At 41.0% G+C, this 14,270-nt stretch overlaps 1 protein-coding gene and 1 long non-coding RNA gene across 5 annotated transcripts in view; one reads left to right on the top strand and one right to left on the bottom strand.

Moving 5' to 3' along the window:
- The first annotated feature begins 1,783 nt into the window (after positions 1–1,783).
- Positions 1,784–13,725, top strand: LOC310682653. The gene is made up of 4 exons (XR_014514068.1): positions 1,784–2,046; positions 3,423–3,622; positions 5,458–5,544; positions 13,646–13,725. It is a non-coding gene; the product is annotated as an uncharacterized lncRNA (long non-coding RNA).
- The window catches only part of NOL4 (nucleolar protein 4), a 115,150-nt gene continuing 108,961 nt past the window's right edge, over positions 8,082–14,270 (bottom strand). For all 4 annotated transcript variants that reach the window (XM_083451639.1, XM_083451638.1, XM_083451641.1 and 1 more), the window contains one exon: positions 8,082–10,037. In XM_083451639.1, the coding sequence (XP_083307765.1) occupies positions 9,844–10,037 (194 nt within the window). In that variant the 3' untranslated portion in view covers positions 8,082–9,843. The remainder of the gene's footprint in view (positions 10,038–14,270) is intronic.

Below are 14,270 nucleotides of genomic sequence, written 5' to 3'. Positions count from 1 at the left end.
ATCTAGGGAAGAAAACGTGAGGTAAAGAGGCAGTGCTTCCAGTGGACAATTGACACAGCTAAAATGATCTTTGGCACTGTGACCAAAATCACCTTTCTATGTAAATGTTGCATACCCTGCTTCTGCCGCCCTAGCTACAAAAGAGATGTACAACTGTCAGCTTCAGGAATGGCATGAAAGGTGTCCGCTCTCTGTTGAGCGACTTGGCAGACTTAGGCTGTCATTTTCACTTCATACATTTGAGCATGGGCATTTCATTTTAGGAGGAAGGAAGCTCTACTTCTAATTGTGAGAGAAACTCTCTGTAGGAAGGATGGAAATTGGACAATCAAAGAAAATTGGCCTTTCAGCACTGAGGAGGTCAAATCTGAAACTTTTCTTGGAGGTTTGTATTCTCGTGGTTGATTGAAATGTGTGATGTTTCAGAAGGAAACGTCAGTTCCACTCTGCTATATGTTTATTTGTAGATGTATAGCAAAAAACGAAATGAAAGGAAAAAACCCATCACTGGCAGGTGTAAAAGCTAGCCATCAGAGAATATCAGCATGTCTGACAGCAAGTCCTGCAAGAAGTTAAAGTGAAAGGAGAGGCTGCTGGTTGTTAGCAGTTGCAATGTTCCTCTGGGGCGTCTAAAATTGACTATAGTTTTGGTAGAACACAGTCCTAGCATCAGGAGCAGATGAGGACCTCTGCCAAGAGCAATCTGCTCCTCTGCTGACAGCTTGCTCTTGCTGGAAGCAAGAGAGAAAGACAAGAGGGTGTCAGAGAGAAAAGAGGTGAACTGACCTACTTTTGGCTCTGGCCCCACCCACTGCCAGCAGGCAGACCCTGAAAGGAAGAGGCATCTTTGCAGAATTTTTTGCCCCTTCCTCCTACATCACAGACTGAAATTTGATCAAGTTTGAGCTGAACCTCAAATCCCAGATCTCTTACGAATGTACTGAAAAGCTCTAAAAAAGTGACAATTTCAAGTCTGTATCATGATTTTTTCAAGGACAGTTTCACCTTTTACACATTTAGGCAGAACTGTTTAACGGCAATAATACCACAGAACTAGTCCCACATCTCCACAATCTTCCATGTTTGTTCATGTGATGGAAGTCTAAAGACAAGTTGCTCACTTCAAATATATATATATGTGTGCAGGTCAAGTTTGCAACAGGTCAAATAGCATAGGGGACATCTGGCTTGACAGCAGTACATATAAAAAGGATCTAAGGGTCTCAGTAGATCACAAGCTTAATGTGAGTCAACAGAAGTATAGTGTCCAGATCAAGGGAAGTAATGGTACTGCTCTCTTCTGCCTTGGTCAGACCCCACCTGGAATACTGTGTCCAGTTCTGGGCACAGCAGTTTAAGGAGTATATCAACAAGCTGGAACATGGACAAAGGAGGGTGACCCAGATGATCAACAGTCTGAAAACAGCCTTACGAGGAATGGTTGAGGGAGTTGGGTCTATTTAGCCTGGAAAAGAGGTGCTATGATAGCCATATTCAAGTATCTAAAGGGCTGGTTTCTGCTGCTCCAGAGGGTGGTACCCTAACCAATGGATTCAAATTACAAGAAAGGAGATTACCACTAAACACCAGAAATACCTTTTTGACAGGAAGAGCTGTTTGGCAGTGGAACGGAATACCTCAGAAGATGGTGGACTCACCTTCATTGGAGAATTTTATGAAATTGTGCTAAAGCCAGCTAGGTGCTCAGCACCATCTTGCTTATTATGATGCAACTGTGATGTCACAAGGTGTCATCTCCATAGCAACACTCCTGAAACTCAGGAGAAAGTTATGAGAAAGTTGATCAAAGCATAAAATGAAATTGGCCTTAGCTCTATCTTTCTTAGCTGCCTGTCAAGTCAAAAGTAATTTTAATTTTAAAACGAAGTCTTGCCAAACCTGTCATTTGAAAATCAACATTTTGCTATCTGATGTCAAGTTTTGAAGCCAAAATCCGATTGTGTCTTTAAACTTGAAATGCGATGGAATCTGATTGAATGTTTCTTTGAACCAGCTCAACAGAGCAAGGCCAAGAGCACATGTCATGTAAGTTAATACTGGCTTTTGCTCTGAAACTCTAGTATAGATGATTAGTATGAATACTGAAAGTGGTACCACAACCCTGTGATTTTAAAAAAGAGAGGCCACCTTCCTCTGCAGCTGAGAATATTTTTTCTTCTTCCCGTTTGCCAAGTAGTATGCAGTTTAGGTCAGCTTTTGTAAGATAGATTTCCTTTAGATGTGCAAAGTTGGGTCTTTTTATATTACTATTTTATTTTATTGGGTTTTATAAACAAGAATATTTTATTGTGCTATTTATGTGATATACAAATGACATGAGAAAACTTGGTATACTTATCTGCAAATTTGGGTCTTTGAGACCCTGTCACCCCACATTTACAGTAGAAGAAGGAATGGGAGAGAATCTTGCTTCAAATGAGTCTACCTCTGCATTTGCCTTTGCTCTAGATTGATTTGCACTTACGGTTCTTTCAGTAGCTTTCTTTTTCATAAATTACCCCTAGCAAGCCAATTCTTGGTGGACTAGTTTGGCTCATTCTGTTTACCAGAACTGCCATCTTTAGATAAAATAATACTCAGAAACCCCAGTAATTCAGTTATGCATATAATCATTGCTTATGTTGCGTTGTGTGAGTCATTTTCATTAAGCCAATCCTATCCTTTTGTATGGGATTTGCTTTGCTTTGAGTGTTTCAGTAGTCTATTTGTCTCTACTTATATTCAATTTATAAACTGTAAATATGTTCAAATATTCCAGTCCACTGGAAGTCTTTTGAAACTCTTCCATTCAAAGGAAACCTGAGTAAATGCTACACCTCTAAAAGTTTTCACTGCTTGGGAAAGGTTCTTTTGTTGGCATGTGTCTATCTCGAGAAACTGGAGTGCGCCTCCGGGGGCAAAGTGAAACCACTGGAGAATCGCAGCTGTGGCTGCAGAGGCCAGCAACTTATAACTGCCGCCTCCCACATTGTTTTTGCTGCATTAGTAGCACTGAAGTGACCTCTCTGGGGCACAAGCCTGGGCAGCATGTATGAAAATCCTGGGCTACCCAGACCAGAAGACCTCTCCCACCTACCCCAGCTTCGCTGATGTGATCCAAAAGAGAGCAGAGCAATATATTTGGCACCACCTTGGCTGCAGGAGTTGCTGGAAGGAGGCGTACAAGATGCCATCTAACCATATTAGGGGCTCCACTTTGGCTTTGTGTACAGTTTGCTCCTTAGTCATATCTTCTCCCAAAGTTGTCCCACAAGGCAGCAGGTATGTATTTTTTCTCAAGTTTTATTCCTGAAGCCTTTTTCACAAATGAATTTAGCTGCAAGGCAGTGGAGGTTTAGGATCAGTATTCCTTCTCCTTCCCAGGTTGATGAGCCCCATCTACCTCTCATTTCCCTCTACAGCTTGTGCTTCTTGAGCCTTGGACCCACTATTTGCCTCATCTGCTCAATCTGTCAGAGCCTGTCTTTGCATGTAGAGGAAGTTCCAAACACACTGAAGGCTTGAGACCCATCGGCCACCCTCAGCTGGTTTTCGTCCACCAGTCAAAACCGTTTCCTGAGTGTGGCCACTGATGCATGCTGACAACTTCTAGGAGCCACAGGTGAGAGCTGAGTGCAGGGTGGGGTGGACTAACTACCCTATCTAGTCCAGCATCCTGTTCACACGGTGGCCAGCCAGATAACATGAATGTAATAGTACTTTCCTTACTTGTATTCCTTGGCAACTGGCATTCAGAGACGCACCACCTCCGACAATTGAGGGGGTGCATAGCCATCATCACCGGCAGCAATTGACAGCCTTGTCCTCCATGTCTATGAGAATCCTGGATATGAGAAGCAGTGATGAAAGATTAAGAAAGAACATTCAGATAGTCACATAACTTCTGTCACTGTTAAAACTCAGTGTCATGGTACTTGAGACAATTCAGGCCTACCCACACACCTGTCACTCAATGAAATGTTTTCGAGTGACTGTCCACATTTGCCAAGGGGAAATGTCATACTGGCAGCAGATTCCAGAGTAGGCATCACATAATCAGTTTATTAACACTGTGCAGAAAGTGGGTTTCCTGGAGTCTCATGACAGAATTAAGAGAGGCATGCATGCTTTTTTATTCATGCCAGGTGGCTTTCAGCCATACACATAGCAGAACTTGCTCATCCTTCTCAAAGTCTGCAACTGAAGGGGGGGGGGGGTGAGCAGCTTCCACCACCAGAAAGATAAAAAGGAAAGCATCTGGTGGGGTGATTTATTTGCTTCCACTAGGTCTCTGACCGGGACATGGGAAAGGAAAGCTCCAGCTACCCAAAACTGGCTGGAGGAACCAAGAGATAGAGATTCTTCATTATGAAGTAAACAACATCTGGCCCAGCCCTTAAGACCCTTTATGCATTTGAAGGAGTTCTACACGATCAAGCGGGAGTGGGATTATGCCACTGGCTGCACCTTTTAGGGTCACATTGATTGGCCCCTCCAGTGATATCCAAATATTAGACATGAATGTCTGTATTTGGGGTCTGTGGGGAGCCTATACACATAGATTTCTAGGATTCCTTCACTGCAGACGTCCATGCTTAATTCATTAGTGCCAAAGGTGGAGCTAGGTGGAGCTACACAATATTGAGAGCGGGGCAAGCATTGCAGCACCACTGCCTCTTAATCAAGTGGAGAGCATTGGTCTTTGTAGAATTTTTAAAAATCTTCCTTCCATTCATTTTTCCCCTTGGCAAAGGCAGAAGAAGCCAGTCTGTTTCTCCCAAAACTTTTCCTTCACATGCCTCTTCAATTTTTACCTTCTCTTGCCACTAACAAGTCTCTCCACCTCATTAAGTGCCTCTGGGTGGGACTTAATTGGTCACCTAGGGTACAGGACCCCAGGCTGTCACCAGTTAAGAATTTTTAAGCTACAGGTACACCACATATGCCAGGAGCTGCTGAAAAAACATTGGTTACACAGAACTAATCATGTAGAACTTCACAAAATGGTACTTTACTTGACTTCAGTAGACAGTGGAATAACTGGCCAGAGATTTCTTGCAGTATAATTGGCATATGACTGACTTTTGGAAATACACAGAACATAACTTTAAATAAACATCTAGAAGTATCCAATGAAAGTATAATGGAACAAAGATTGTTCCACCCAGTCAGACATCACACACACACAAACACAAGATTGCAGAGAGCCAGAATTTCTGTCTTTGCATTTGTCTTCACTGCACAGTAGATTACTGTGCCTGGACTAACTTTCTCTGGAAGGCAGTATGAGGAACAGAAGCAGGAACTCAGATGTGAAATTGCTGATCTGCTTCTTGGGAAACAGAAATTTAGTCCTCCTGTTTTGATTCATTGAAGGCTGAAAGAAAGGCATAAGAGTTTTTTATATAGAATTGCTAGAGAGAAAGCAGAGGAGCAGAACCATTTCTGTTTGTTTAGGTATGGATATCAGCAACTATTTCAAAAGCAGAAGACAGCAACTGAGACGTGGACACATTCTGGAGATACTGCTTCATCAGACATTGTGTTAAGTAGCTCCTAATGTGTCTGCCTCAAAAAACACAAAAATGTCCAGAGTCAGGGCATAAGAACATCTTAACTGAAATTACTGAGGCAGTTACAGGGACAGTACAACTTGGATGACAGGAAAAGCTGGATATAGAGAACTACATTATCAAGAGCAAATACTCTTATCAGTGTGTTAAATTTGAGGGGCTGGCACAATACTGGACCTACACAGAAATTTATGATTTCAGGCACAATAGAATGGGCCCAAGAGCATTTCACCATGCACGACTTATAAAATATTTTCCTTGGCTAACAATCTGTCCTGTTTTGGAAAGACCAGTACATCATTATTGCACTTTGTTTCTGCAGCCAGTGGTTTGAGGGGCACAGGGCCCACACATTAGCAAAGTCTGTACCAAGCACAAAGACTTCTATGAAAGTGCAAGAGAGCACTCACAAAGTAGATGGCATAATGGGTCACATGACGATACAGAACATGTCCATTGTACAGCAACCATGAGAGAGGAAAATAAACAGAAGCTATACTCTATAATATTAAACATTGTGTACTGTGGGTTGCACGACCTTGCTCTTCATTGTAAAATTGCTACTGCGGATAAAAAAGATAGACGTTTTATAGTTGCATGTCGAGGCAAGGTATTAATTTTTAAAAACTGAAACTGGGGTAGAACATTCTAAGTACTTTAATATCACATAGGGACATTCATCAAATCAAGCTCCTCCCCCTCCATTGCATCTGCAGATTGGAGAAAAAACATCAGCTGCCGAATTTCTTCTTGTCACATAGCTGTTAAAGGCACGTACAGGAGCACTTGACGACACTACCGCAGAAATGGGTAGAGACAAAATTTGATTTGTTATTCTTCATTGAAGGGCATGGCACCATTTTATGTCAAACCATTGTATTCTGAATTATAAAAAAAACCTACACTATTTCCCAGCTGAGACACATACCTTTATTATCGTATGATACTGTAAAGAGAAAATAATATGATGTCAACAATAATGCAAGGGGTAAGCTGTACACACAGGGGAAGATCTGCATTAGCCTCCGTGCCCCCCTTTGCCTCTTGTTAGAAGATAAGAGCCCTAGTGGAGGAAGCCAAAGGCTCATCTTGCCCAGCATCCTTTTCTCTCAATGTCTAGTCAGATACCTATGGGAAGCTGGCAAATAGAACCTGAGCACAGCAGCACTTGTCCTCCCTCCATAGCTCTCTTTTTTATACACTGGTTACTTAGAGGCATAAGCACTTTGCAGGCCAGTCACCTGGAGAAGAAAGTGGGCTTCTTGTTGCAAACAATGGTTAGTGCACACATGGCAGAAGGCAAGCTTGAGACAGAAGAGGTTCTCATTGAGCCTTATGCGTAGCTACGGTACTTCTGCAGGGGATGGCTCATCCCAAAGCATAGAATTGCTTCCTACTGATTTTCTATTCTTGGTTATGTGGCTAAGAGAATGTAACTTGACTGCTGCAAATATAGAATAGGAGACAATATATTTTACATAAGGAGGCCAAAGAATGTGTATTTATCATTTGTGATGCGGCTACCAGTGACAGTGTGCTTTTTGATAAGTTAGTTTACCTTTCTGATTTATGATAATTGTTCTGCTCATGATTGGTAGATGCCTTCCTCTGCTCACCAGATGCACTCACCGATCCGCTCTTTCTCAGTCTTGTGTTTGCAAGTGGTCACTGTCACAGGGGTCTGGAGAGAATTGTGCTGCTGTATGTTTGTAGACTGGGACGTGGGTAGCACTGTGGTCTAAACCACAGAGCCTAGGGCTTGCCGATCAGAAGGTCAACAGTTCAAATCCCCGCGACAGGGTGAGCTCCTGTTGCTCCTGCTCCTGCCAACCTAGCAGTTTGAAAGCACCTCAAGTGCAAGTAGATAAATAGGTACCGCTCCGGTGGGAAGGTAAACGCCGTTTCTGTGCGATGCTCTGGTTCATCAGAAGTGGGTTTGTCATGCTGGCCACATGACCTGCAAAAACTGTCTGCGGACAAACGTCAGCTCCCTTGGCCAGTAAAGCAAGATGAACGCTGCAACCCCAGAGTTGTCCGCGACTGGACTTAACTATCAGGGGTCCTTTACCTTTACCTTTAACTATGTTTGTAGACAAAGCTCAGGAAAGTTTCAGCTTACCATGAATGGCCAAAATATTGCTGTATCCCTAACGTGGTAAAGGAACAGCCAGCAGGGACCAGGATGCTGGGAGTGTGTTATAAATGCATATTGCAGCAAAATTACACCACGCTCTTGGCATATAGAAGGGGAACTCAAAATAGCCAGATTGAGTGGTCTTGACCTCAGCTAAAATGTAGACAAGATTGGCTGCAAGATTTATGCCAAACATGCCTCTAAATAGTACTTAACTAACCACTTTACCCACTCAGACACATATTTCTTTAGCGATTTTCTCCAACTTCTCGTCTAAATTGGATTTTAAACTGCAGCTTCCTGTTTTAGAAGACAACAGTGTTCAGAAAATATTAACCTTTCAGTATGCTAAAACATTGTTGCACAGGCCTGTATTGAAACACAGATGTTTGTTTATTTACCCAAACAAAAACAGAGGAATTTTTCCCAGCCCTCTTTTTTAAAAAAATTCATTTAAATTTGTGAACTCAAAGTCCACAACTTAAAAGAAAGATTTGTGTATTTAGATATCTCCAAAACACTCATTTCAATAGGCTTTTTCACATTGATATTCACCAACAGTATCACAAAAGTTGTTTTTTTTAAAACATAACTGTAAGCAACAGTAATTCTAGAAACACTAAAGGGAAAAAAGCATAGCAATGTCCACAGTTACAAGAAAAAGTGCACATTACTTTGTCACAATCACAGTCATTACTTGAAAAACTATATGTAACAAGTAGATAGAAAATATCACTGATGCCTTAAACTCATTGTCAAAAACCAAATTACATAAAAATTGTACACAAAATAAGGCAAATTCAGGAATGCACAAGGAACTTGTTATTTAACAAAAACTAAACATCAGAACAGATATTACAATAAGCAAGAACTAAAATACTTCTCTCTAAATACATAAAAAATAAGCTTTCCTTAGCGCACAACAAAAACACAATTGATGTGTATTTGACATCATAAAATAAGAAATTAGGGGTTGGGGAAATCAGGAGAAGGGGACTTTGCTTAAGTGGCAGCTGCATCCTTTACAATTTTTGTACAGTTTTTAGTTCAGTGTTAACATTATAAAATCACATCAGAAGTGTCAATGGCCCTTTTCAGTTATGTATTCATTTAAAAAGAAATAAAGAAATAAATACACACAAGAGTGCAAATTTTCCGATTGTCACTTGCAACCTCTTCACATTCAATCATCTACATCCACTCACTACTAGAAGGACTTGTATAAGACAGCAGCAGCAGCAGCAATCCTGGAGTTAAGTGAGCTAGCTTGTAGGAAACCACTTTTTAAAAAGAATTTTTTAAAAAATGATATGTCTTTTTAAAAACAACCCTCACATCTTTATTAATTGCTAATAAAGCTGAAACTCATTATGAAATGGAGGCAAAAATGGTTTAAGTTCAGGAAATGTCTACTTCCTTTGGAAGTCACTCCAGAGATATTTACGTATATTGGGATCCACCAGGGAATGGGCTGCCCAGCACAAAAAGGTACTCGCTGTGGAACAGGTGTGGATTGGAGAGGGGGACAGAGATTTCAGAGAAGAGGACTTAACAATAACTCCTCAAAACATTATTTGAAAAATCAGTGAAAAATTTACCAAAGTAAAAATGATCAATTTAGAATGAGAACCAACATTTTTGTCTTGTTTTTTTTCTATAAAAATTACATTTTCTTTAAAATACAAGATCCTTTTCATTGCAATTGCATCCTGTTAACAACAGGGCATTTGGCAACATTTTGCCATATAATGCAGCTTTGAGTCCACTGAGTCAATAGCACATTCCACTAATATTGCACTTGGATTTTGGACCAATTTTGAACCCCCAGCATCTTCTACTTCCATCCGTGTTAGAACGAGTTTAGCATTTCTAGCCACTTTTTGCTGTTGATGCTGATACACAAAAACAAACAAACATAAAGCAATAGGCTGGATATATAAAAAATACCTCAGAGATATCAGAGGTCCAAGTTCACTTGAAGAACCCTAACACACCAAGAACATCAAGAACAATGTGGCATTATGGTAATCAACTCGTCAACAAGACTGTGCAGTAATTGAAAGATCTGCTCTGGGAGATCAAAATGTCATTAGTGGAAATTCTGTGATAAAACTAGGTCAGCAGGATGCTGATGTCTCAGTTCTGCTGCAAAATAAGGTTTTCCAGTTCATCTGCAGAACGCAATAAAAATGCAGCTGATTCTCTGTATCCCGCAACCAGTTGCCGTACTGCATTAATTTCAGTTGGACTCAGCTGAGGTCTGGAGCTGCTACTGCTGGAAGATCCAGAAGTGGTTGCTACCTGTCTTTTCATACTGAGATCAGTTGGACCTGCAATTGACAAATGGAATCTGGTGAAACATCAGGCAATCCTAATCATGACTTGCTACTTACTAGACACATCTTGCTACTTGCTAGACAAATCACAACCTAGACAGCATCTTAAAAAGCAGAGACATCACCTTCCCAACAAAGGTCCGTGTAGTTAAAGCTATGGTTTCCCCAGTAGTGATGTATTGAAGTGAGAGCTGGACCATAAAGAAGGCTGATCGCCGAAGAATTGATGCTTTTGAATTATGGTGCTGGAGGAGACTCTTGAGAGTCCCATGGACTGCAAGAAGATCAAACCTATCCATTCTTAAGGAAATCAGCCCTGAGAGCTCACTGGAAGGACAGATCGTGAAGCTGAGGCTCCAATACTTTGGCCACCTCATGAGAAGAGAAGACTCCCTGGAAAAGACCCTGATGTTGGGAAAGATGGAGGGCACAAGGAGAAGGGGACGACAGAGGACGAGATGGTTGGACAGTGTTCTCGAAGCTACAAACATGAGCCTGACCAAACTGTGGGAGGCAGTGGAAGACAGGAGTGCCTGGCGTGCTCTGGTCCATGGGGTCACAAAGAATCGGACACGACTAAACGATTAAACAACAGACACGTCTCAGTAAGAGACCAAATGTACAATCAAAAAGGGACAAACATGGCTTATGGTGCAGTTGTGTACATGCGTACTAAGAGACAATTCGACAAAGGACTGAAGGTTAAAATTAGTGACTGCTTGATTGGCACATTTATTGTGCTAACTTATTCCATAATAAATTTATTAGTCTTAAAGATGCATCAACACTTTTGCTCATTTTGTTGCAATGAACTAGCATGGCTACTCCTCTGTAAATGGCAGTTAGTGACTTCGTATTAGTTCATATATTACTTTATTTAGCCTTTACATGAATACCCAACCTTACCGTTACAATTCTGTTATCAAAGTGATGATGCTAATGTGTTTGTGTACAAAATGGTCTTCTAGTTCCAGAAGTCTCAATGTTTAAACCATAAATAGATGGCAACAAAGCGAACATGCATGTGTGCAGGGGGGGGGGTCTTGTCTGGAGGGGGTATCGTCATGCTCAAGAACAAACTTAAGTAATGCACCCCTCATCATTGCTACTGCTCTTACTGCTTACATAGCACCAAAGTAAATGGCAGTCTATAGAGAGACACTTGCTCCCCTCCACCCTTAGCCCACACTCACCCACTGTATTCTGAGCCAGAGGGTGTATGATGCCGCATTTATAAAGGCAATGGGGTCTCAGCCTGACGAGTGCCTATATAGAAGAATGCCTGGAAACCCTATGTAAACTATTTAGAGCTTTCCATAGGCACAGTGCGATATGATGTGAATCATCATAATAACAAAGGCAATGTCAAATAGATAGCATCCAGAGGATTGGTACAGGGTTCCCAGTTTCATCAAGCAGTAAATTTCTGGGCCAGCCTCAGGGAATGCAGTTTCCTGGAGCCTTACAAAATAGCCCCACGTGGCTTCTAGTGATTTGTGTTTTGAGAATGTAAAGCAGTTTTTATTTTTGCATGGTTTGCATTTATTGTTTTTTATTTTAAAAATACTCCCCTCTCAAATGCGAGTTTTGACACAAAAGTAGAAATATTGGCCACCTGCAGAATCTAGGGAGTCTTCCTACCCTTCGGTGCAAATTTTGAGGGTGTACGGACAGACAGCATTGGATACAACTCATAGTAATTTGCCTCTGCCTTACTTTCTTGGTGTTTGTGTGTGTGTATGTGGTCGCTGGCCTTGAGATCATTTAAGTCAATAATGATGACGCATGGCTCTCAATGGCACTTGAATTTATTTCCCCTTGAAATTTGGTACATGTGTATGGGTGTGCAGGCAGAGAACTTTGTTGTAGCTGGCGGCATGGGGTAAAAAATTTGTAGCTCTATCAGCTCCAAAAGTCACCAGCTGCCAGTGTTTGTTGCACATTTTTGTGAGTCAGCATTGCTTGCTCTCTCATGCGTACAGAAGTACAGTTTCTTCTAGAGCAGCAAATTAAACCTGATGTTAAAAAATCTTCCCTGTCACATCATTTCCAATGCTCCCTGGATATCATTTCTCTAGCCATCAGTGAGGTGACTCAGTCAGTCATTTATTTTGTAACTTGTAACTGACTATGGTTTATGGATTCATTTAAGTTGCATAGACATCACATATTTTTGGAAGCTAAGTAGTTCTTGTTTTAACTAAATCATTCAAAATGCTACAAGCACTGCGAATCTCCTCCAAGAGCTAGACGTTCATTTATCATATTAGCTGCTGAGTAAATCTGACATTAAATACACTGCTGGACAAATGACTTGCAAGATTTAACATGAGGTAGTTATTGCCTCATAAATTACTCATTGGCAGCATCAATTACTTAGAATTCTAAAATGCAGGTCAGATATATGATACGGCAGCTTATTTCACTGATCAAAGCACTGATGGCTCATGAGTGGCAAAGCCATATGTGAGTTATTTCTGCAATAACCCACCTCAGCTCCTAGAATGGGACACCCAGTTGGATACTTAATAGTCTGTTGGAGACAATAGGCCCTGGTAAATCCAACCATTACCTTTAAGTTGATCATTAATATTATAGACAATAATTTATAACAGCAATAGATAATTCTAAAAAGTGCAAGGCTGTCTAGACACTGTGATAAGATGTAAAATAACTTTTTGGTTCTGGGAATTAACTGTGGCCAGGATCCAAAGAACCATGAAACTAGATTCATAAACTAGGGTCCATTTACACCTTTCTTTAAAACGGGGGGGGGGGGGGAGCAGACCCCTATTTGTTGCATGGAATACTGTTTCTGAAACGGAGAAGTCTTTCCGAAACAGTCTATGAGCAGGGGCTCAGCTTGGAAAGGGAAGAATATTAAAAGGTTTTGTATCCAGAAGCCCCTTGCAGAAGCCTAAGTAGATACTTGTTTAAATTTTTTTTGGCTGTGATACAGTTTGGGAGATGAAGGCGCCACCTTGTTATTGAAAAAGGTGCATGTTGCTTATGTGTGCTACTTTCAGCTGAAAATGTTAGACAAGCAGGTGTTTGGGTTCACCTCCTGTCAGATGCTTTCAGGATGCTTTGGGAATCGCAACCACCACCTTTCACTGTGTCTATGGAGAAGAATACTGGAAGATTCCACTCACTGCATTGCTGTTAATATCTTTGCAGGCCTGGCCAGAACCAAAATAAAACTGGCACGTTTCTTCCTCTTCTCAGCAGGGGCTGGGTTAAGGAGCTCCTACCACGCCTCCACTTAAAACCACAGTGTCCTGAGCTGCTTTTCATTAAAATTTGCGTAGTATGTATGCTTTGTGTTTTCTTTTTAATCAGTTTCTCAATTAATGGCAATAAGAATATCTATTATAGTCAGTAAAGCTGCAAAAATGATTTTTAAACTCTGTGCTTTTATTTTGAAATCAGCGTAATTACCTATAGTTTAAGAATACTAACAGTTACAGTATCCATTATCAAATTACACTGCCACTCATTTGTAATCCTTAGAGATGAAATTTTATTAATAAGTGTTGCCTTAGTGTTATAGTTGTTTTTACCAGTTGAAACAATGGCCTAATACATTTGTCTTTCTCCATTAGGACTGCAGTGCTAAGCATAATTGATGGGATGGAAGTTACATTAAACTAACTGCTCACTTCTGAATAAACATGTATGAGGATCAGGATGAAATGCAGCAGTCATTCCAATATGTTGCTGCTTCAACTATCAGACTAGCGCCTGGGAGACCAGGGTTCGAATCCCCATTCAGCTATGAAGCTCACTGGCTGACCTCAGGCAAGTAACTCTCGGCCTAACCTATTTCAGAGGGTTGTTGTGGGGATTAAATGAGGAGAGGAAGAACCATGTATGCTACATTGAGCTGCTTGGAGAAAAAAGTGGGCTATAATGCAAATAGCCACCACCACCACCAAGGGGATTATAATCACTTATATTTGCTCCTGTGCCAATCAGGCCTACGTCTTCATGAGGCTCTCTGTGTGTGAGGTATTAATGAAAGCATACAAACAAGCCCTTTAAGGTGACTGTTCTCCATAAGTGGAATGAGTTCCGAAAGAATTGAAACATCTTCTGGGAGCAATGTTTATCCTTTTCAATTTGATGTGAGTGAGCAGTGCATTCTTTTATGTGCATGCTTATTCTAAATACTGGTATATCCAATATCTTTAAGCTAGTATTCTCCATACTGTATTATATAGTGATAGG

This window comes from Podarcis tiliguerta, assembly GCF_965153285.1.
Source record: "Podarcis tiliguerta genome assembly, chromosome: 7".
Classification (NCBI taxonomy): domain Eukaryota; kingdom Metazoa; phylum Chordata; class Lepidosauria; order Squamata; family Lacertidae; genus Podarcis; species Podarcis tiliguerta.
This window is presented reverse-complemented; position numbering and strand designations above follow the sequence as displayed.